The following is a 24,833-nucleotide window of genomic DNA, read 5'->3' on the forward strand; positions in this document are numbered from 1 at the left end:
TTTGCCATAGTGAGGATGCCCTAGCATCTTCTTACAATGTAACAGAAATCGCTTAAAATTTGGCCTGTTCTTAAACTTTTGAACCGTGACAATACATATTCACAATTTGCAACACAATATTCAGTATTGAAAAAGTTATCTTCATATTCAATTTCCTTACTCCCTGGAATACTTTACACACTACTTGTCACATTTTGGGGGTATGTAACAATTTTTCTGGTTCATTTTTACTGTCTGCGAACAAGGTCTGTATGCTGTAAACATCAATAGCATGGGGTTTGATACTCTCTTTCATGTCAGTCGACTAATCTCACCCAGTTGCAGAGAGCATGATTTGCCTTCTTAGGTATGTGTTCTGTTTTCTCACTATCATCATTTACTCTGTTGTGTCCTCACTAACCTTGTTAATGTACACAATATTAAGTTTTCAATTCACAGATGCATGTTGTTTTCAAAGCTTTTATCACATCCTGTGCTGTTGAATAGATCACTGACATAGATCACTTGTGCATTTGAGCTGCCTAACATTCACAGCATTGCTGCGCCTTGGTAAGTAGAGGATTTTCATGTTGAAGTGTATTATTTATTTAAAAAAAATGCCAACTAAGTTTCATGAAATTCTGCCCACCCTTGGCTCACACACTGACCTGAGAATTTTGTATTTTCCTTTCAGCTGGCTAAAGTGATTGCAGGCACCATTGATGAGACAACTGGAGAAGTCCTGTCAGTCTTTCAGGCAGTTTTAAGAGGCCTTATTGACTATGACACAGGAATCAGGTTGCTTGAGACACAGCTAATGATTTCTGGTCTGATTTCACCAGAATTAAGAAAATGTTTTGACCTCCAAGATGCCGAAAGTCATGGCCTTATTGATGAACAAGTTTTATGCCAACTCAAAGAACTAAATCGAGCAAAGGAGATCATTTCCACCATGTCATCTACCACAATTCCAGTGCTGGAAGCTTTGGCTCAAGGCATGATATCAGAATCTATGGCCATCAGAGTGCTTGAGATACTACTTTCCACTGGCTTTCTAGTTATTCCAGCCACCGGAGAACAGCTGACCCTACAGAAGGCTTTCCAACAGAACTTGGTTTCTTCAGCGTTATTTTCTAAAGTCCTGGAGAGGCAAAATATGTGTAAGGATCTTATTGACCCCTGCACCGCTGAGAAGGTGTCTTTAGTAGATATTATACAGAGAAGTATTTTACAGGAAAACACTGGGATGCGGCTTCTACCTGTGAGACCACAAGAAGGAGGTAGAATAACATTAAAATGTGGAAGAAACATAAGCATTTTAAGGGCGGCTCATGAAGGTCTCATAGACCGGGAAACCATGTTTAGGTTATTAGGTGCACAGCTGCTTTCTGGAGGTCTGATCAATTGCAATTCTGGTCAGAGAATGACTGTTGAAGAAGCTTTGATGGAAGGGGTGATTGACAGAGACACGGCTAACAGTATTCTCACATATCAGGTTCAAACAGGTGGAATCATCCACTCAAATCCTGCTAAACGTTTAACCGTGGATGAAGCAGTCCAGTGTGATCTCATAACTTCGAGCAGTGCTCTTTTGGTACTAGAGGCTCAGCGAGGCTATGTGGGACTCATCTGGCCTCACTCTGGTGAAATATTTCCTACATCTTCTTCCTTGCAGCAAGAATTGATTACAAATGAATTGGCATACAAAATCCTGAATGGCAGGCAGAAAATAGCTGCTCTTTATATTCCAGAAACTTCTCAAGTCATTGGTTTGGATGTTGCTAAGCAGCTGGGAATTATAGATAATAACACGGCATCGATTTTAAAAAGTATAATACTGCCTGATAAAATGCCAGATTTGGGAGATTTAGAAGCTTGTAAAAATGCCAGAAGATGGCTCTCTTTTTGTAAATTCCAACCATCCACAGTCCATGATTACAGGCAAGAAGAGGATGTTTTTGATGGAGAAGAGCCAGTGGCAACTCAGAGCTCGGAACAAACTAAAAAATTATTCCTGTCTTATTTGATGATAAATAGCTATATGGATGCAAACACAGGGCAGAGGCTTTTGTTATACGATGGAGACTTGAATGAAGCTGTTGGTATGCTACTGGAAGGCTCTAGTGCCGAGTTTGAGGACACACCCGTAAAAGAATGTCTTGATGTCTTAGGACTCCCTGGTGTATTTCTGAATAATGCTCCAAGTAGAGGAAGGGATGACAGTGTAGCTTCACTGACTAGTTTTGATAAATGTTATTGCAGAGAACCTAAGTGTAAAGAAATCCCTGAGGAGAAAAAGAATGCCGTAGATGAAGAGTTTAATGAAATGGGAAATAACATTACCAGTGGTGAATATCATCAGTCAGAAAACCTGGCAAATATAATAGCAACTGATCATAAAGTTAAGAATTCATCCAGTGTGCGTGTTCCCAATTCGGTATCGTGTTTAACACAGCCTGGACTTGTACCAGTTAGCATGCTTAGACAAGACTCTGAAAACATACTTAAAAACTGTGAAAATCAAAGTCAAGTTGGAATAAATGAAGATGAAGATGAATGTAGTCATTCTAAACATACTCAAAACTTTGCAAGTGACTCGATAACAAATCCTATTATGAAATCAAAAACTAGTAGAACCAGTGATTTGAACAAAAAAGAGAATGAAGATAATATAAGCAGGGATTTGACAACCTTTGACTATTCTCCCAGGCTGAGTGCCTTGCTAAGTCATGATAAATTGAGGAATGATCAGGAAAGTCTTAATGATTTACATACCACAGAGAGCCATGGAAACAAATGTAAAGACTCTACTTTGTCATTCAGTGACCAAACCATGTTATCGGGTCAAAGAATGGGAGAAAAGTTTCAAGACCAGTTTCTGGGAATTGCAGCTATCAATATCAGTTTACAGGGAGAACACTGTCAACAAAATCCTTTAAATATAGGTGACAGTGATCCTCAGGTACCGTCTCACAATGATAAATATAATTCAGATATTTATGGTGAAGATGAAGAACCGCACGCTGCTTCTCAGCAGAAACCTGAAGACGGGAAAAATGAGTCCCAAGTGGAAGAGTACTCCTGTGCCACAACTCCACAGGGTGACACTGATAATGCCAACCCATCTCGTATCTGTGGTACATCGCTGCTTGAAGAAACTGTCTGCGCCAGTGACTATGAGACGTCACTGCTGGATGATCAGCACAGTGTGACAGAAACAGACACAGATAGTGATGATGATTTTTATGATACCCCCTTGTTTGAAGACGACGACCATGATTCTCTGCTTCTTGAAGGTGATGATTGTGATTGTCTACAGCCTGAGGACTATGCCACACTGCAAGAGGAAAACGATGGGGCTGCTCCTTCTGGTGATGTTTTTTATGATGTTTCAAAAGAGATTGAAAATTCTGTGGTGACCCAGGGAGCACTGGTTGATAGCTTAAGTGTGAGGGAGGACACACGGTCTCCTCAGGGTTTTCTCACAGGTACTGAGAAAGCTGAATTCGATTCTGGTGAAAGAGTATGCTCAAATTCAGCTGACTCAGACAAGGACAATGGACAGTTGCTGGAAACTGTATCAGAAAGTGAAAGTGCAAACAGCCTTGAAGGTGATGAGTGTGACTCATTGGCTGATTATGAAATTGTAGAGGGAAAAGAGAGCTTCAGTGCTTCTCTAACATTTGATGACACTGGGTGTTGGAGAAGGAGACAAGAAGAACATATAGCTGAACAAGAATTTAAATCTGATACTGAGCATTTAGATTCTGTGCAAAGTGAAGAAAGTTATGGGTATTATGTATGTGACAGTAATGATCAGGATGATGATGACGATTCCGATGATGATGATGGTGACAGTGAAGAAGGAGTAGAAGGTGAAAATGGAAAGCCCCCATACCAAGATGAGGGTATGAATAGCCAGCTGCGTGCCACCATAGTAAGTGAAAAGGAAAACGGTCGTGAAAATCAAAGTGTTACTAAAGTAATTCTCCCGGATAAAGCGCACAACTACAGTTCTTCAGAAAAACAGCAAAGTGTAAATGTTTTACAACTAGAATCAACTAGTAAAAATAGCTTAGTTACTGAAAGAAGCAACCTTCCAGAATATACACCTGAGGCTGTTGGAAAAAGCAAAGAAGACCTGTTGAATCATGACATGGCTCTTAAGGATATATTGCTGACTATCACTAAAGACACTGAATCAGAAAACACCTCTGGCTCTGTAGATGTTTTAAATAATACTAATACCTGTTCGACTTCTGAAGTAGATAAGGATCCCATGAATGTAAAGTTTCAGTTGATTCAAGAGCCAGAGTCTACTGACACTGTGAAAGGTGGAGATCAGTATTTTGACAATGTGACAGTTCAGGACTCCTCTCCTTTTGATAAAATCATTTGCCCTGAGCCTGATTTAACAGGAAAACCTGCTGAGGAAAGCCATTTGTCATCCGTAGCCTGTGTAAGTGCCAAAGATCATCAAGTACCTGAAAGAGGCCTAGTTAAAAAGAACAGTGGCCAAAATGGTATACTAACAGAAGATGAAACATATGTTCATAAAATGTGCTCAGGTAAAGGAGATGTGCTTAGAGAAGGGCTAGAAGAAGAGAGTAGGTCTCTCAGACCTCTGCCTGGTGAAAGTACAAGGAAGAACCTTGATTTAGTGAATGATCAATTTCCATTTCCGGCAGTCACAGATAGTGAAGAACATAATGTGAAAGGAAGCCTGAAAAAAACAACTGTAACTCTTACAGATGAACCACAGAATCTACAAACAGTGGTCAGCAAAAGTCCTGTTCAGTTTGAGAATCTTGAAGAGATATTTGAATCCTCAATTTCCAAAGTGATCAGTGATGACATTCTTTCAGACATTCCATTGTCTGAAGGGAATACAGATACTGAGAAAGATTCATTCACTGATGGACCTGACAAAGAATCTGACCTGTTCACGTATTTAAAACATTGTGCCAAAGATGTAAAAGCAAAAGATGTATTGAAACCAAATGGAGATATACCAAGCTGTGTTCTAATGGCTTCCCCTGCTGTGAAAGAAGACATACAGTTCGGAATAAATAATGCAAAAGAGAAGACAGCTCTTACCCAGGAAGTCTCACCTCTAAATGAGACGGCCCAACAGAATGATCTTTGTAGTAACGAAAGTGCCTCAGAAGGGGGAACAGAAGTTGGTCACTTCACACCAGAAAGGAATGAAAGCACACTTTCAATCTTTCCTCTTAAAAACGTGGAAGACTTTGGGGAAAATACTGATTTTGTGTCACCAGAACTCTGCACAAATGTGATAAGAAATGATAACTCCAGTAACCCTTTAAGCACGGACTACTTATTTTCAGAAATTCACGGTAAGATGGAAACAATTGAGCAACAGCAGCGAAAAGAACAAGCTTTGTCTCTAGGACTCCAAGAAAAGGAGGTTCACATTCCTGAGTCGTCTCAAGTATTTGTTGAGGATGTAGAAAGTAGATTGGAAGAAGGTCCTATGAATCCTCAAGAGGTTGGAGAATCTCCAGTCTGTTCAGACACTGAAATTTTAATTCAAAGCTTAATTGAAAGGGTAAACACATTACAGTTGGCAAAAGAAGCATCTAGTGTGCCCAGTGATTCTAAAATTGGTGACTGTTCTAGAGTTTCCCCCATGAATAACTCACCAGAACTAAAAGCAGAGAGTAGAGATGATCCATTCTGTATTGCCAATCTTAAGTCTGAGTTTCTCCTTAATATACTTAAGCAGAATCAGTATAGCCAGAAAATTACTGGAGCATTTGAATTGATGAAAGAATTAACCCAGATGGAGTATGAGCTCGAGAAAAGAGGTATTACATCCAAAGTACTTCCATTGCAACTTGAAAATATTTTCTATAAGCTGCTCGCTGACACATATTCAGAGAAAGTAGAGCAGGTCAGAGATCTGAATCAGAAATCATCCACTGCTTCGGAGGTTGTGGATGAAAAGTCACACATTCTTGATGATCTTAAAGGTGAAGAAGGAAACCACTGTTCCCATAATTTACAAAACCTAAAAGATACCGGACTTGAAAACCCGACTGCGTGTGCATCGGCATTGCCGAGCGATGAGAAGCTGGGGGAGCTATGCAGTGATATCCCAGAACATCTGGAAAGTATTGCAGGGTCAAAACGAATGACTTCAGGAGATAGCTCAATGGAACAAGTAAGTTGATACTACATTTCAAATGGCAGTAGCTGCATGAAGCATTTGGGAATAATCCCATTTATTTTATTTGCTTTGAAAAACTATGTAAAGGCTATTGATTTAACATGTCCAAATTTGTGTTTAGTTTTCCAGTGAGTTACAGCAGTGTTTACAGCACACATCAAAAATGCATGAGTATTTGGCTTTACTTCAAGATATGAAGCCCCCGTTAGACAACCAGGAGTCTCTGGATAATAATCTGGAAACATTGAGGAACCAACTTAAACAGTTAGAGGTGAGAACTGTCTGCTGCCTATTATGAATGGTAGTCAGCTGGTGTTAATTTGGAAAAAATAAGGATTGTGTTTATTTTATTTATTATATTCTAAATATGTAATATGCTACATATGCTATTACATATAAAATAATAGTTATATTTGTGTTTCTCACTGAATAGTTCTGGGATATATATTTTTTGCAGACATTTGAATTGGGATTGGCTCCAATTGCTGTTATTTTAAGAAAAGACATGAAGTTGGCAGAAGAGTTTTTAAACTCCCTTCCCAGTCACTTCCCCAGAGAACAGCTTGAGGAATTGAGTCTAGGCCACCAAAGTTTGCAGACTGCTTTCTCTTCCCTCAGCAGTGTGTCTTCAGAAAGGATGAAACGTGTCATGCTCGCGATTGACTCTGAAATGGTAGGCATTGAAACTGTTCACGCTGAGTCAGAATTTGAGTCTTGAAGAGAATTTTGATTGTTTGAAAATTTAGTCATAAGATGAAGTCTTTTATTTTCATACTATTAGCCCTTGAAAGAGAACCATTTTTTGTAGGAATTCAAAATTTGGGGATTGACAGAAATGAACACGCTATTTTATTTTCTAGTCTAAACTAGCAGTTTCCCATGAAGAGTTTCTGCAAAAACTTGAGTTGTTCTCACATTGGATATCAGAGAAGAACAAATCTGTGAAGGATATTGAGATTGTGAATGTTCAAGATACTGAACATGTGAAGAAAAGTTTGCAACTTCTCAAGGCAAGTATCAAAATAAATGAGATGAAGTGCATTGAAAAACCTCCATATTAAAAAATTTCTTTTAATGTTTATTTTTGAGAGAGAGAAAGAGACACAGAGTGTGAGTGGGGGAGGGGCAGAGAGAGAGGGAGACACAGAATCTGAAGCAGGCTTCAGGCTCTGAGCTGTCAGCACAGAGCCCCACATGAGCTCACAAACTGTGAGATCATGACCTGATCTGAGGTCAGATGTTCGACCAACTGAGCCACCCAGACACCCCCCTTTTTAAAAAATTTTTTTTTTCTAAAACCTTCTGGGTTTAAGATAATAAATGTGTAGGGGCACCTGGGTGGCTCAGTCAGTTGAGCATCCAACTCTGCATTTTGACTCAGGTCATGATCTTACAGTTTGTGAGTTCGAGCCCTGTGTTGGCCTCTGCACTGACAGTGTGGAGCCTGCTTGGGATTCTCTCTCTCCCTCTCTCTGCTCCTCCTCCCCCCACCCCTCAAAATAAGTAAATAAACATTAAAAAACTTAAAAAATAAATAAAATAACAAATGTGTAGAACAAAACATGACTGCTAAATCTAAAATGATTATTTCCTTTCTTTGTCTCTAGAAGATGTTTGTGTCACACACGTTTATGGTTATAGACACAACTGTAAAATAATCACAACTTTGTGGATGTCTTTCTGATGCTGTTCCAACTGCCTTATCACTCTCTTCCCACCACTTACATCTTGAAATTTGTATTTATGTATTAGTCACATAAATATGTAATAGTTAAATTATTCTTATAAATACATCATAGTTAAGTAGTATTTATGTACTGGTCACTTTTGTCATGGCTTTTTTTTCTCCCCAAGTTCTTAATTTGAATGGCATCCCTCATGAATGATGCTTAGGCTCCTGGCCCATGAGTCAGAAAACTGAAATTCTAACTCATTGAATTTATGTTTCAAATTCCCCATTGGCTTTTTTATGAGCAACGATAAATACATGGATATTGTAAATATTAGCAAGTGATATTTTAATGTTGATTTCCCCCTTTAACGTGCCATGTATATGTAAGTTAGGTCTTTGTTTTTTGTTGAGTTACATTTTAAATGTAATGTGGCAGGCAAGATTAAAATGTTCTTACAGGTGTTGTCTTTCCATGTAATATTAATTACCATAGTATTGAGATAATTTTATCATTGCTGTCTGTTACTAGGTGATGAATAGATTTTTGACTAAACAAATCATGAAAAATGTCAATAAAACCTTCAGTCCATGATATAAGAAACATATTTTAAAAATATTATTGATGTAAACTTTATATTATGGCTTAGCTCCCTTTTGTACCTTGTACTGTTTTGTTCACAGAATGTGTTAAAAGACCTTGGACCTACCAAAGTGCAGCTGGAGACCACAGCTTTTGATGTACAGTTCTTCATTTCGGAATATGCACAAGACCTGTCTCCCAACCAAAGCAAACAACTGCTGAGGCTGTTAAATACAACTCAGAAGTGTTTTCTTGATGTACAGGAATCAGTAACTACCCAGGTGGAACGTTTAGAGACTCAGTTACAGCTAGAACAAGATCTTGATGATCAGAAGGTTTGCCTTTCTTTGTCGAGTTGGCATTCTTTGTTTTTAGTTCTTCCGTGCGAAACCTGTAATGAGGATACCTAAGGATCATGGTGTAACATGCAAGATTTTCTGGAAAGGCAGTTAATGGAGAGGGTTAATGTAGAGATCCTGGAGTAGACAACAATATTGTTTTCCATAATAATGCTATAGTTAATTTTGATTTTTTGTGACTCCTTGAAACTACTGTTTTCAAGTGGGAGTCTTGATTTTTTTTTTCCGTGTAGTAGGAAATATGGAAGTACTCAGAAATTTCGATAAATTGATGAACATATGGATAAAGAAGGTTACGGTGTCTTCTTCCTTTGGGAGGCAGTGTGGCACAGCAGTGCAAAGTGTGGGCTGTGGAGCCAGACTGCTTAGTGCATCCCAGCTGCACCCAGACGGGTGTGATCTAGGGCAACCCGCTCAACCACCATTTTCTCAGTGATAAACTGGAAATAATCACTGTGCTTACCTGGGTAGGATTGTGAGCATCGACAAAAGAATGAATATAAAATACTTAGTGCTTGCCTGGTATGTGTTAGGCTCCTAGGAAACATGATCAGTGGCTATCAGATGAATAACTAGTGTATGAGTAATAGGAAAGTGAAAAATGCAAGTAAATTCATCTCTTAGTTTAGTGAATTATATTAGAATACTACATCTAATAACAATAATGAGCAAATGGGTGGGAATGGAATTAGGCATAGTGGTTAAGTAAAAATATTGCATGCAAATGCTTTTATTATTTCTTGAAGCGCCTAGGTTTTGTCTCTAGCATGATAACCTATATACACATATTAAGTATGTTCACAGACAAATCACAACTAACTTCTGTTTTGATATCCTTTTGCAGAATTAATTGTGTGTATCGCAGGTTTCAAGAGCTTAAGAAAATGGAATGTTTCTTCCTGTCGGTCAGAGGTTCCATCTCTTATACATATGCATGGCCAGTATTCTGCTGAGCAGTTTCATCCACACATCTCCTCCTTTGTATATGGGACATGCTTTCACTTTCTGTGTCACCTTGCTCAGTTTGTTACCCCACTGCTATCATGTTTACAGCATACTCAGAAAATCTTGCAAGATATGTTCTGATTTTTCTATTAGAACTTGCAAAGTGTGTTCTAATTAGGAGTAATCACAGTAGTTCATGTGCACACATTTAAGATGCTTTGATTTTGCCCCGCTTTAGATCGTGGCAGAGCGTCAGCAGGAGTACAAAGAGAAACTCCAAGGGATATGTGATCTCCTCACCCAAACTGAAAACCGCCTGATCGGTCACCAAGAAGCCTTTGTGATTGGAGATGGAACGGTCGAGTTGAAGGAGTACCAGTCCAAGCAGGAGGTACAATTTGGTTTTGCATCAGCAGGTCTATGTTGCTGTTAAGTTTGATTGCTATTATTACCAAATCGTTTTAGCTTTTCTGAGCCAAAACATACTTAGATGGCTGCAGGCTTGAGCTTTAAACTTTATACTAAGAGTTACATTTCCATTCAAGAAAGCCAGGTAATTTTCTTGACTGGTTTTGGTGAGATACTCAGGGAAGGAGATACAAAAGGAGGTTGCTAATGGAAATACCTTGTGTGAGGAGTTAAAACTTGGATCTATTTAAGCCCAGCTCATTCACTTGCACATCAGGTGAAATAGCCATTTATTTGGGCTCGTTCTCTTTCTTAATGCCTTCTTATTCCTTTCTCTTTCTCTACAATTTGTTCCTTTTCAGTGAACAAACAGTGATGGCAGGTAAAGATATAATTTATATTGGTATCAGGAGAAAGAACACTCTCATTGTAACTGGTTAGCTCTTGGTTCAAATCCCAGACTCTTCCACACTGTTAGCTTTATAACCAAATCTGTTCGAGCCTCAGTTTCTTCATCGGTCACACTTCATTGATTTTAAGAGTTAAGTAAATACTGTGTGTTAATTAAGTGACTAGCACAGTTAATATCACATAGTATTGGCTTAATAACTAGTATCTCTTTCAGTTCAAATGCTTCTGTTTTTGCAAGTTTTATTTATTTATTTTGAAAGAGAGAGAGAGCATGAGCAGGGGAGGGGCACAGAGAGGGAGAGAGAATCCCAAGCAGGCTCCATTCTGTCAGTGTGGAGCCTGATACAGGGCTTGAACTCCCAACCCATGAGATCGTGATCAAATACTTCTTAGAATAATTTGATGAGGCTGAAATTAAAAATATGAAAAAATACTATGAAAGTTCAAACAGTGTAATATGAAGAACGAAAATGCAAAGTAAAGGAGGAAGAGAAGAATAAAAATTCCATAAAGAAATCTAGACTGAGAGGAGCTGTAACAGCTGGGCAAAGAAGCAAACATTGCATTTTAGAGAGCTTTGGGGTTTAGAACTTAATGTTAGTTCACTGGGAGAACTACTTTGTTTTTATCCTGAGTAGAGATATATATTAAAATAAATGTAGGGGCGCCTGGGTGGCTCAGTCGTCTGACTCTTGATTTCGGCTCAGGTCATGCTCTCACGGTTCGTGAGTTTGAGCCCCACGTTGGGCTCAGTGCTGACAGTGTGGAGCCTGCTTGGGATTCTCTCTCTGCCTCTCTCTCTGCTCCTCCCTGGCTCAGGCATGCACGTGTGCGGGCACTCCCTCTCTTACTCACTGAAAAATAAATAAACTTAAAAAAAATGTTTAGAAATTGAATAATATTACCATGTATTTAAAAGCTCTTATAAATGTGCTCACATGATGTAAGAATACCTGGTGTGTGCAAATTTGTATAGATTATATTATTAAATTCATTATTTTTAGTGTTTTATAAACCATATCCCTTTGTGAAATATGAAAATCTGAAAACTTTCTTTAATGCTGTTTGAGATTTCGAATTATGTTAAATATTGTGATTTAAGTAACCGGTTCAAATCGACTATATTTTGTCAAACTCTGTATGCTAGATTCTCCTTGCTCACACCCTCTTTTGGAATTACAACTCTGGAAGAATTAAATAGGTAATCATTTAATAAGATTTTTTTTTTTGTTTTGTGTTATAAGGAATTACAGAAAGATATGCAAGGAAGTGCACAGGCTTTGGCAGAAATAGTGAAAAATACAGAGAACTTCTTGAAAGAGAATGGTGAAAAGCTGTCACAAGAAGATAAGGCTTTGATTGAGCAGAAACTTAATGAAGCCAAGTTAAAGTGTGAACAGCTTAATCTAAAGGCAGAACAGTCAAAAAAGGAGCTGGATAAAGTTGTGACAACAGCAATCAAAGAAGAAACTGAAAAGGTCTTTATTCAAATATATGGTACACTGTTGCTTTGTTGAAAACGATTAGTGTAACAGCCACTTGAATTTTTAAGTGTTCCCAGGCAGCAGTAAGCAATGCTGAGCACCAGAGACTAGAATTCTGGGTTTCCAGTTATGTAATTGACCAAATACTACAGAAGCTTAAAGAATTGGCTTTGTTTAACTTTTAAAAAAAAATTTAAGTGGGTTTCTAAGACTTTCTACTTGGGAAATACAGGAGGACTTATCAATTATAGTTAAAAAATTTTTAAGGACAGTGGAAACTTCCAAGTAATTGCTGTTGCTCTAAGGTTTAATTTCACTGCATTCAGTTTTCAGTGTGTGTCAGCTTTTAGTATCCCCACTCTAAAGTTAAATGATCTTAAAACTAGTGCCTCAGCCTGCATTCAGAATACCTACTGTGAACTTTCTCTGCCCAGGTTGCAGCTGTGAAGCAGCTGGAAGAGAGCAAAACCAAAATAGAAAACCTTTTAGACTGGCTGTCAAATGTGGACAAAGATTCAGAAAGGGGAGGGATGAGACAGAGACAGGTAATTGAACAGAACGGGACTCATTTTCAAGAAGGTGATGGCAAGTCAGCGATTGGAGAAGAGGATGAAGTTAATGGTAACTTGTTGGAAACTGATGTTGATGGACAAGTTGGAACCACTGAGGAGAACCTGAACCAGCAATACCAGAAAGTTAAGGTTGGTTATTTTAAACATAGAGATATTGTCAAATTCTGTTTTTCAGATCGGTTAAAGAGAGGAGCACCTGAGTTATCTTTCAAAGCCTTAATGACCAGGGCATCTGGGTGGTTCAGTCAGTTAAGGGTCTGACTTTTTTGTTTTGTTTTGTTTTAATGTTTATTTATTTTTGACAGAGACAGAGCATGAGTGGGGGAGGGGCTGAGAGAGAGGGAGACACAGAATCTGAAGCAGGCTCCAGGCTCCCAGCTGTCAGCACAGAGCCCGACGCAGGGCTTGAATCCACGAAGCACGACATCATGACCTGAGCCGAAGTTGGATGCTCAACCCACTGAGCCAAGGCGCCCCAAACGTCCGACTCTTGATTTCAGCTCAGGGCATGACCTCAGTTAGTGAGATCAAGCCCCACATCGGGCTCTGCACTGACAGCGTGGAGCCTGCTTAGGATTCTCTCTCCCTCTCTTTCTGCCCCTCCCACTACCCTGCTCTCATGTTCATTCTCTCTCTCAAAATAAATAAACATTAAAAAAACCTTAATGACCATTAAGAGTAAAGTCCCATTTTCTAGGTTCATCATGTCAAATGTAAGTTACTGTGAAAATTCTAAGTAACTCAAAAACAATGAGAAATCATTAGCTATGGCATTCTTCTAAGTGAAGTGACTTCTAAGGAATTGATAGAAGTAATAATAAGCTGATACTTATACAGCAGTTATGGTGGGCCAAGCACTCTTCTTAGCTCTTTCCATCTCAATACATTTAGTCCACCCAGCTCCCTCTGAGGCTACATCCTACTCGTGATTCACAGGTAGGGAGACTGTAACTTTACAGAAGAAGTCACTTGCCCAAGTTTATATATCTAGTGAGGGCTGGAGTTTGGATTTAAAACTAGGCCATGAGCTCAGTTGCTGTGCTAAGTTCTACTCCATATTTGCAGACCAGCTCGCTGTGCACTCTTGAGCTCTCTCACGTTCTCCCTGAGCCTTGGCTCATCTCTATAGTCAAGGGCATTGCTGAGAAGAGGAATGAAAAGCCTTTTAAAAATTTGTGGTGTGAGTGCAAATTGAAGTGAACAATAATGCTACCACAGAACCAAAGGCAACTTTGGAAAAAGCTTTTTCACAGCGTCACACAATTGATCATTTTATTTCTGCATTTGGGTTTTGTAGTCAGATGACTGAACTTTGAGGCACGTTTGCAGTTTTGTGTGTTTTCCTCCATGTCCTAGTCTTTGTAGTCTTTGGAATAGAATGCTGTCCGGGAGGTTTTTATATTACAGGAAATCTAAGTTAAACCAGAAGAAAAGTGGAAGTATTTATTATATTTATGGTTTCTGGGGGCTCTTACAGAACCTTGCTATAATTATTTCTTTTTTTTTTTTTAACATTTATTTATTTTTGAGACAGAGACAGAGCATGAACGGGGGAGGGTCAGAGAGAGAGGGAGACACAGAATCTGAAACAGGCTCCAGGCTCTGAGCTGTCAGCACAGAGCCTGACGCGGGGCTCGAACTCACAGACCGCAAGATCATGACCTGAGCTGAAGTCGGCCGCTTAACCGACTGAGCCACCCAGGCGCCCCTATAATTATTTCTTAAAATGAAAAACTTAATGAATTCATTTAGGAATGCCTTATGAGTCCATTACATAACAGTCAGGAAAGGTTAGTAACTTGACACAAGGAGTGAAAAATATGGGTGGGTGGATTGAGACATAAAGATGTTTCACTGCATGAGGTTTGCCTTCTGATCTTTTTGCTTCTAAGAATACGGACTCTGAAAGTGCTGTAGGAATTCCTGATGTCCTGGCAGAGTGGAGAGAGAGCCCCAGTGCCTGTTTCTAGCTCTTTCTAGTTGTGCCACATGTCCTCAGCCATGGCATTTCTTCCTTCAACCCGAGTTGCCTCACCTTAAGAGGAAGGGGATGGATCAGAAATTTCTAAGGTGTTCTGTATGTCTAACTTACTATGTTCAGAAGACCCGCTGGAGAATAGTATGTGGTTCCATTTCAAATGCCAAAGACACAGTCTGTGGGAGAAATGTTCTTCAGACACAAATATTTATCTTGTGCCCACAGTGTGGCAGGCGTTGTTACGGATAGAATACAAATAGTTCGCTGCTGACTAGTGGGGGATCAGACTTGAAAGTGAACAGTTGCCCTACAGCGGTGCTTCTTGGTCCTGTCTACTTCATAGCATATAGTTATTCTTAGTTAGCCCTTGTTGCCAACACTGCTCTAGGTGCTTGGGATTCCCCAGTGAGCAAATGAAATTCCCTGTCATGGTGTTTGCATACTAGGAGAGTGAGGATGATAGGTCAGACAACAAATACCTAAATGTTACGCGATATGGGATGTTAGAAAGTGGTGAGGTTTTGCTGAGTTGGGTACAGGTGGGTGAGCGTGGGGTTGGGAGCCACTCTTCAGCATTAAATAGGATCATCTGAGTAGGCTGCATGAGAGGATGAGATCTGTGTGAAGACATAGAGAGGACATGTCAGAGGGGAAGGGGGTTGCGAGGCAGATACCTGCGGGAAGAACCATTTGGTGAGAACAGCCAGAGGAAAAGGTCCTAACGTGCCTAACAAGGTGAGGGAAGAGGTAGTATTTGAGAGACTGGCGTGCCTCAAGTAGGGTGGGAGACAGCCAAGCAGTAAAGGAGCTCGGCGTTAATGTTACCAGGCCCTTTGACTCCCTGTAAACCATTATGAGAATTGTGGAAAATGATCCAAAAGGATTCTTCTCCTATTTGCCACATTTATATGGCATATTGCGGGGAATGGAAGAAGCTGCTATGGCTGGAGAGAAAGGGACTCCAGTGTATTTTAACCCCTGGTACGTGCCAGGCTCGTCAGCAGGTATTCTACACGTGTGACCTCATGTACTCCTTTCAGCAAACCCATGATGTGCAGGGGTAATTGTCTCCATTCTCCCCATGCAGGAAGCTGAGGGCCAGAGAAGCAAAGTAGCTCCAGCATTCTCTTTGATCCTATTGGGCTCCTCTGAATGTGTATTGTTCTCGCTTAATTATTGTCATGGGATTTTTATAGCTTTAAAAGGAACAAATTCTCTTTTTCCTATGTATGTGTCTTTTCAGGATCATTTCTTAATTAAAATATTGTATTTATCTGCTCAGTGATTAGCTGAAGACATTAGCAGTCCCTTTAAGGTGATTGTGAGGAAGCAGTGAGTAAATTGAGATCATACTGTAGATGTTTGTTTTAGACGTGGAAGAGAAATTCATAACATTTTTTCCAAACTTCTCAAAAAAAGTACTTGTCCTATGTGATCATCTAAGTACTTTCTAGAGAAGATTGGGAAACCTCCTCAGAAGTAAGGTTAGGGTGGTCAGAGCATGCTCTTCTGAAATGCACCAGTACACGGGACACACTGTGCACCTTGACAAGGTTAATGAGAAGCAAGTCTGTCAGTCCTGGGCTCCTGACACCTCAGTGTCACCCCATCACCGCTCTGACCTTACGGCTGATTTGTTTTCACGCAGGCCCAACATGAGAAGATTGTCTCTCAGCACCAAGCAGTCCTCATGGCCACTCAGTCTGCACAAGCCTTGCTTGAGAAACAGGGTCACTATCTCTCTCCTGAGGAAAAAGAGAAACTGCAGAAGAACATGAAAGAACTGAAAACACATTATGAGACCGCACTGGCCGAGTCGGAGAAGAAAATGAAATTAACGCATTCTCTGCAGGAAGAATTAGAAAAGTTCGATGCAGATTATAGCGAGTTTGAACACTGGCTGCAGCAGTCAGAACAAGAATTGGAAAACCTGGAAGCAGGTGCTGACGACCTCAGTGGTTTAATGACCAAACTGAAACGGCAGAAGAGTTTCTCAGAAGACGTCATTTCTCACAAAGGGGACTTGAGGTACATCACAATTTCTGGAAACAGAGTGTTAGAAGCGGCCAAATCTTGCAGCAGGAGAAGCGGCAGTAGCAAGGCTGACCAGGACAATATCGATACTTCTGCAACCCACAGAGAAGTCCAGAGCAAATTGGATCATGCTACCGATCGCTTCAGGTCTCTCTACTCGAAGGTAATTTCATTTTTAAGGGAAGATCAGACTATGACTAGAGTTTTCACCCTGTCCCTCTTAACTTTTGTTTTGGAATTAGAGGCGAGAAATCTAAGAACTGAAGCAGAGGAAATAAGGTGGTTTCATCCTCGTTCCGTCTTTCTTATGCATGTGCTTTACTTCTGCAAACGTGTTTAAAGGTTAGGAGCCTGAAGTTATACCTAGTGTTTTGAGATGCATTTTCCAGGCAGCCTGAACTCTAGAATGCCAGCATCCGATTTGACCACCAGGTGGCGTATATGTTTTGGTTCCGAGCCCAAAGCGTGGCTTGCTAATTTGCTTGCTAATTTGCATCCTCTCAGGCTTGGGAGGTGACGTTTCATCTCGGATAATTCCCTTCACATATATGACTCTTGTTTGTTTTGCAGATATCTTTGATCAGTGCACTATTTTAATACTTAATGGCTAACAGACTGTTTCAGCTTCTTCTTGTGGACAAGCAGAAGAGTTCTGTTTAAAAACAAAACAATACGAAGAACATTTCCCTGTTTACAGTATAAGCTGAACACACTGGCCAAGTTGCACAGATGGTTTGAAGAGCATCATTGATTATTGGCCTTTGCTTCATTCTGATCTAGATTATTTGCCCTCCTTGTGCAACATCAGTCTTGTGTAACATATGAGTGATTTATTATAAGCACTTTGAAAACCTTTCCATCAAATACATGGCTGTACACATGGTGGATAAAACTTCTTGGGAATGTGCCCTGGTAGATTAGTCTCCTCTGGTGATTGATTCCTAAATCCTTTGTTCTGGGGTAAGACCCAGATCTTGTAAATATGTTTTTGAATTGGTATAAATCTAGAACTACCTCTTTGTTTTTATTGTTACTCTTTGAAGATGCTTCTGCATGTAAAAGAGAAAATCTTAGTCCTGTAGGTTTCACTAACTTTGGCTGAAGGCTGATGTTTTCCAGGTTGCATTACTCATAGGTCCTAAGGTTTTTAATACATGCGAAGATAGTGGGATTTTAATCCCCCACGCTTTTTTTCTTCTGATTTTTTTTTTTTTTTTTTTTTTTTTTTTTTTAGTGCAATGTCCTCGGGAATAATCTTAAAGACTTGGTGGATAAATATCAACACTATGAAGATGCCTCATGTGGACTTCTTTCTGGGCTCCAGGCCTGTGAGGTCACAGCAAGCAAACACTTATCTGAACCTATTGCTGTGGACCCTAAAAATCTGCAAAGGCAATTAGAAGAGACCAAGGTAAGAGCTAGAGCAAGAAAGAAAGAGAAAAGTGAGAGATCAACCCTTCTGTCGTCTTACTGAAAGCCATCCGTCTCCCCACACTTGTGTGATGGTTTCACGTAGGAAAGGGGAATAAAGTATGGGAAAAGTACTTGTCTTTCTAAAGGGAGGTGCAACTCTAATTCACCATCCAGTTCAGTTCTCTTTCTAATAAGATTGTTTTTTCCACTGTTGTTTAACTGTTGGATGTTGCTGTTATGGCTGACATCCCACTGCTCCCTCCTCCCTAAAGAAAAACCACTATTGCCCTGGCCACTTACTTATCTTTACACTTCTTTATTTTGTTCATTGCAAGTAAGTTCTATGAAGGTAGGTGTGTTTTCCTCCATTTTGCTCACTGCTACCTCCCCAGCACCTAGAAGAGTACATGGCCCAAAGTGGGTACTCAGTAAATACTTGTTCAAGAATTAACAGGTGAAAAGGAAGAATGGATGTCACTGTCCCATCTGGGGTCTGAGGGCCAGGATTGGTGTTCCTATTGAGTATCCCTGTAATTCTTAGAGACATAAACTTCAGTTATTACCTAGCACAGTTCTCAAAAAGTCTACCTGCTCTTCAAAAAATGCAGGCTTGGTGTCAGACTGAATAATTGAAGTCTCGGAATACCCACAATGGAAGAGTATCTTCAATTTAATGCGTATATTATTTATTTTTCAAAAAAAATTAAGTTTATTTATTTTGAGAAAGAGAAAGAGTGCACAAACAAGGGAGGGAGAGAGAGAGAATCCCAAACAGGCTTCTTGCTGTCAGCACAGAGCCCAAAATGGAACTTGAACTCACGAACTGGGAGATCACGACCTGGGCTGACATCAAGAGCTGGAGGCTCAACCGACTGAGCACTTGTGCAACCGAAAGCCTATTTTAAAATCTTAATGTAGTGAGATAACTTTTGAAGTGTTTTACTCCTGTTCCATGTGACTGATAATTTTGAATTTGAAAGTTTCATTTCATAAATCTGTTCTGTCTTTTCTTTTAGCAGGTGGGTAGCAGTCACTTATTGCTGCTGTAGCTAGAAAGTAAACACAGTATTGCCAGTGAAACAACTACAGTTCAGAGTTTAGTTGCCTCTGTTAGTTACAGAATCAAAAAATCATTATTATTGTGCTATTACAAGGAAAACAGGTACTGTAATGTTAGTTACTGCCTGAGACTGGCAGCTTCTGCCTGGAGGTCATACCAGAGTGAAATGTGGCAGGTTAAGGCCAAGGCAGAGAGATGGGGATGGGAAGCACGGGATGAAAGGAGGGAGGTGAGGTGCCCGGAGGAGAGGAGAGGGGAGGGCGCTGCTTCTGTCTTTACTCAGGGTCACATTAGGCACCCGGGAGAGGTCCAGTTCCAGGTCAGAATCCTGCAGTGGTGCTGCCTCCCAGGGGTTGTTTCCTTCCTCTAGATGTGCATTATCAGTCCTGGACCTCTTTGCTTTTACCCTTTCTTTTTTTCTTTCCCACAAGCACTGGAACAAATCTGCCTTAAGTTTTCAGGTCACACTTGATTACGTGTCAAAGGACAGTATGGCTCAGTGGGTTGAGCATCTGACTTCAACTTACGTCATGATCTCACAGTTCATGAGGTCAAGTCCCACATCGGGCTCTGTGCTAATAGCTCAGAGCCTGGAGCCTGCTTCGGATTCTGTGTCTCCCTCTTTCTGCCCCTCCCCTGCTCATGCTCTCTCAAAATGAAATAAAACATTAAAAAAAAGTTAGGTGCTTTTAGTATAGGAAAGTATATAAAATACAACACATTTCAAGTTAGGTCTCTATCAGGAAACTGATTACATACTATATGAAAGTAATTTTTTTATAACTGGAGCAAAAAGAGAAAGAAAAACCCCAAAGAATGCTATGGCTTTTAAGTTAAACAGATACATGGATTAATTCTAAAACAGGAGAACTTACTTGGTATGTGCTGTGGAAGAAGATTCTTTCAGTCACAAGGCAGCCAAAGAAATAGTAAAGAGGAGAGCAATGTCTCAAAGGAGGATAAATTCTAATTAAGCCACAGCATAATTTAAAAAATTAAATGTGCAATTGAAGTTGTTCTTGGCATACGTTCATGTTTTCCTCACAGATGATCTCAGCATGTAGCAAGGATAAATTTTTATGAGGGTTGGGTAGTCTCCATTTCTTTCATTTTTATTAACATGTAAAATTATTTTTCTTTAACAGTAATATAAACACATAAGACTACCACATTTTGTTTTGTCTACATTTGCAATGCTAACATATTCTATTGAGCAGATAATGTGATTTGGGGGTACCCAAGTCGGTTCATGTGAAATAATTCTCCCAATAGCACATTGTCATTATCATTATTATTCAAATGACTGTTAGCTGAGTTGTCTGCACTCTGATACCACTGAGCTATAATGACCTCCTCAGGATCGGCTTCCAGGAAAATCCATGGACCAAACAAAATTTTTGTCCCATCTGAGGCACAGAAAGACAGGATTTGGGGACCAGCTGAGAGGCCTGGGTTTGGGAGCAGGTGTGGAGCTAGGTCATGCTGCCTGGCAGTATCCACCCTGTAGCCTTGCCTTGATCTCAGGGATAGTGTCAAGTCAGGAATCTTCTATGAGTTGGACAAGTGCCCTTTACAGATTTCACGCTTCTCTGGTCCAGGCAAGGGGCCCAAGGTCATAATCTTTCAGTATTTCCGGTCATAGATGCTCTTTCATGTTTTAATGTCATTGAGATCCTTTATAAACTACATATGGTACCCTTTTGACTATTTTAATTTGCAGTTTTATCCTAAAGTAGTATTGTAAACCACTGCTATCACCAAATTATAACCCAATACATGTTGGGAATTAAAAACTGTTGACTCTCTTAAACATAATTATGCAGAGAAAAGACGTGGGATGTTTTGAAAAGGAGAGGGGAAGAAAAAAAAATGCTTCTTTTGTAATCCATTTCTAAGTTTTAGGATGTTTAGTAGGGCCATCTTTGGTATTGGATGTTTTTGTAGAACTTTGGCATATATTTTTTTGGTGGACATTTATGTGCTAGGCCCACGGTAAGATTTTGTGAAGACACAGATGTTGAAACCCTGATTCTCCCCTTGGAGAACGCACATTCTAAAAAAATCTGTTTTTGGAGGTATCCATAACCTTATTCCATCTCTTAAATAAGCATGCAATGCAAGTAAGCTGTGTCTTAGATTTCAGTCTGGTTCTAGGTAAAGTTCCTGTCTTGAGGAATTTTTTATACCTTCTATAACTAAACATCTGGAAGAATTTCCTTAGACAGACCCACTCTAACACAGGTTCTTTGGCTTCTTGGGACAACGTTAGGATCTGGTATATAGATCACAAATCACATGTTGGCCACAGCTTAGTGGGCCTTTTGACATATATGTACTGCCCATATGTCATTTAAGTTTTCTTGAATATAAAAATTAGTGGAGGAAATAGTTGTGATTGGCTATAGGCATTTGCTTTAGTCTGAAATGAAGGCTGAAACAGAAGAGGATCTTTCTGGATCTTATACTTGATATTTTTATTTATTTTCATTCATTTACTTATTCTAGAAATGTTATATGCCAGACATTGTGTAGGCAGTGATAAAAGGAAGCTGAATGGAATGAATTCCTAGTTTTCAAGGAAGTTACAGTTTAAAAGAAGAGACAAACCCAGTAATATTCACAGGGCATTTATGGGAGAACCTGCAGGGAGTACTTAGAACTAGGGCTGAAGAGAAAGTTAGGAGGGTTACCAGCTGACTATGAAAGGGTGAATAAGAGGCCAGGCTCAGGATAACAGGGTTGCATGAGAAGGTTAGTATGTAGAGATGTTAAACATTGGGTCCAGCTTGAGCAAAATAGCTGTGTTGTTGGACATTTCTGGAACAGGAGGTGGAAGATATTGAAGATAGAATTAAGGAATAGATTTCATTGGACCTTTTAGAGTATACTCAAGTCTGTCTTTTTTATGAAGGCACTGGGAAGCTACTGAAAGATTTTAAAGAGAGGAGTGATCTAGTCAGTATATATTTTAGATAGAACACATTGGGGAGGCTATATCAGGGAAGAGACTGGAGACAGGGAGCACAGTTAGGATGCTTTTTTGAGTTGAGTGAGAGATTATCCTGCAGTGATCCAGAAATACAGAACAGAGGTCTGATTAAAGAAAAAACAGAAACACCGTTAAGCAGGTAAAATTGTCAGGGCCTGGTGGTGGATTTGCATGTGGAAAGGAGGGTTGAGGGAGAGTCTAGGAGGAGCCTCAGAGTTACTACTTGGATCACCTGATGCAACACCAGGAGAAGTGCAGGTGTAGGGGATGAGATGATGAGTTCAGATTTAGTGTTTTGAGTCTGTGGTGACTGTTTACACCCAGATGGAAACGATCAAGAGCCAGTTGGAAACCTGGGCCCACGGCCAGGGATGAGTTCATCTACAGTTGGACATAGGGGAATTTGAATTTGAAATCCGAATGTGAGACTGGAAGAGGACCTTGAGTAGCTTCAGTGAAATGAAAGCCAAGCATGGGGCCCATGTGGACAGTGGCCCATTTGGACACAGCTACGTCAGAGGGGTTAGGAATGCCGGGCCAAACTTCTGGAAGACTTATCTGTGGTTCTTGCCTCTACTTCTCTCTTTGTCCTAGCTGTTGAGCTGCATCTGCTTAGAGAAATGGGGGCTTCTCTTCAGATTCAAGGTTATAGTATCCTTTCTAAAGCAGATGACATTAATAACATTTTCCACTTTCTGTCTTCCTGTAACCTTTGGGGACAGAATTGTTTCAGGCCGATTTCCATCTCCTTGATGATAGGTTTTTTTGTGTTTGTTTTTTTCCCTTCTAATCACTTACGTAGAACTCTCTGTGATTCCTTATGGCCTTCTTCTCCGGTGTTTTCCTGCTTTCTTCTCTAGCAGTCTCACCATGGGTCTTGGCTTCCAGTGCTTTATGTCTAGTTCCAGCCTGTGTTCAGAGTCAACTCCGTTTCCAACTTCACTGTTTTTTTTCTTTTTTTTTTTTTAATTCTTTTTTTAATGTTTATTTATTTTGAGAGAGTGTGCAAGTGGGGAAGGGGCAGAGAGATAGGAAGAATCCCAAGCAGGCTCTGCATCATCAGTGCAGAGCCTGATGGAGGGCTTGATCCCACAAATTGCAAGATCATGACCTGAGAAATCAAGAGTCAGATGATTGACCGACTGAGCCACCCTGACACCCTTGGGTTTTTTTCCTATATGAGGGTCCTAAGAGTACTTTGAAGTCATAAATTCCCAGACTCTCCTTTGCTCCCACTTTCGCTTACGAATTCCATTAATTACCTAGGCTCAAAAACTCTGGATATTTCTCTTGTCTTTTCTCTTGTTCCTGTCCCCTCAAGCAGTGATGTCTGATAGAACATTCTGTGATGGTGGACATATTCTGTAATCTCTCCATTGTGGTAACCACTCCTCACCCTTGGCTACTTAGTGCTTGAAATGTGGCTGGTGCATCTGAGGAATTGAATTTTTAATTTTGTTTGATTTCAATTAATTTTAAATTTAAAAAGCCCCATGTAGTTAGTGGCTATCATATGACACGGCACAGTGTTAGATAACCAGTTATCAAGTGCTGTGGTCCCTCCCCTACTCCCTCACCAATTCTACCTTCCCAGTCCAGAACGGGGCCTCTCAACTGCTTAAGTTGCCCCTAACTGGTGTCTCTCCCTCATTTCTTACCCATTTAGTTTATCCCACACAGTGCTACAAATTTAGCCTTCTCTTAAGACAGCTCTGAGCATGTCAGTCCCTATTCAAAAGCCCTGAATAACTTTCCATTGCAGCAGGGTAAAATGTAAACTCCTTAGCAGACATTTGAAGCCTTCCCGGTCCTGGTACTGTTTATTCACCCATACACATTCTCTAACTGGTTGGGACCCTCCCCTTCTCCTAGGATGTTTCTGTCCCCATCTGTCCCTCTGCAGGGAGCTGTTACCCCTCTCCACTCCTGCATGCCTCAATCTACGTTTTTTTCAGGACTTACCTCAGTCTCACCACCATGGGAGTGGATGTCAGTTCCCTTCCCAGTTATTCCTCTTCTCAGTTTCCAATAGCACTTAACACTTTCTGACTGTAAGATCCCTGTGGGTGAGCTTTGTGTCTGGTTTGTTGGTTTTTTTTTTTTTTTTTTGGATCTTCACAAACATAGCAAGATATTTTGGATTTGTTAGATGTTAAGTAACTTTTGTTGAATAAACAGATATAAACATGACTTTGTATTGAAATGGAAATCCCTAATTGTTTCCTTACCTGGAGTCAGAGTCCCAAAGGTTTTTTGTCAGGTTGATTTTTGTTGTTGTTTTCTGGTGGTTAGTGAGGGTATCCTCTGAAGTCTCAAAGTGGGGACTCAAGGGGATCTCAGGCTAGAGGTAGAGGGTTGTAAGATCGAGAATCAGGCCAAGTATCATGAACATATGCTCAAGGGTTAATTTCAAGACTGAATTTGTATTATCCTGACTGGTTGATATCTTTGCTAACACCACTTTATAACTGGCCTTACTCTAAGGACTCTGGAGTAAGTTTGTAATGATGAAGAGATTATTCTGTCCAATTTAACTTTATCTTACTGTAAGCAATTTTTTTATACTGGAAATATACCATTTAGTCCTACTGAGTATAACTGAGGCATTCAATCCTCCAGGCTCTGCAAGGGCAGATATCAAATCAGCAGGTGGCTGTAGAGAAACTGAAAAAAACGGCCGAAGTCCTTTTAGATGCCAGAGGATCTTTACTTCCAGCCAAGAATGATATCCAGAAAACACTGGGTGAGTATTGATTTCC

At 40.1% G+C, this 24,833-nt stretch overlaps 1 protein-coding gene across 29 annotated transcripts in view; it reads left to right on the forward strand.

Annotated features, from left to right (window-relative positions):
• DST (dystonin) overlaps positions 1-24,833 on the forward strand; it is a 491,438-nt gene that overhangs the window by 349,543 nt on the left and 117,062 nt on the right. For 22 of the 29 annotated variants that reach the window (XM_019457466.2, XM_019457473.2, XM_019457470.2 and 19 more), the window contains 11 exons: positions 674-6,163; positions 6,291-6,440; positions 6,627-6,842; positions 7,030-7,179; positions 8,523-8,756; positions 9,964-10,116; positions 11,789-12,022; positions 12,463-12,729; positions 16,227-16,775; positions 17,847-18,023; positions 24,694-24,817. In XM_019457466.2, the coding sequence (XP_019313011.2) occupies positions 674-6,163; positions 6,291-6,440; positions 6,627-6,842; positions 7,030-7,179; positions 8,523-8,756; positions 9,964-10,116; positions 11,789-12,022; positions 12,463-12,729; positions 16,227-16,775; positions 17,847-18,023; positions 24,694-24,817 (7,744 nt within the window). The remainder of the gene's footprint in view (positions 1-673; positions 6,164-6,290; positions 6,441-6,626; positions 6,843-7,029; positions 7,180-8,522; positions 8,757-9,963; positions 10,117-11,788; positions 12,023-12,462; positions 12,730-16,226; positions 16,776-17,846; positions 18,024-24,693; positions 24,818-24,833) is intronic. The other 7 variants (XM_019457486.2, XM_019457487.2, XM_019457488.2 and 4 more) reach the window with 1 other exon arrangement.

This window comes from Panthera pardus, unplaced genomic scaffold, assembly GCF_024362965.1.
Source record: "Panthera pardus isolate Hobbes unplaced genomic scaffold, ASM2436296v1 HiC_scaffold_17, whole genome shotgun sequence".
NCBI classification, from domain to species: domain Eukaryota; kingdom Metazoa; phylum Chordata; class Mammalia; order Carnivora; family Felidae; genus Panthera; species Panthera pardus.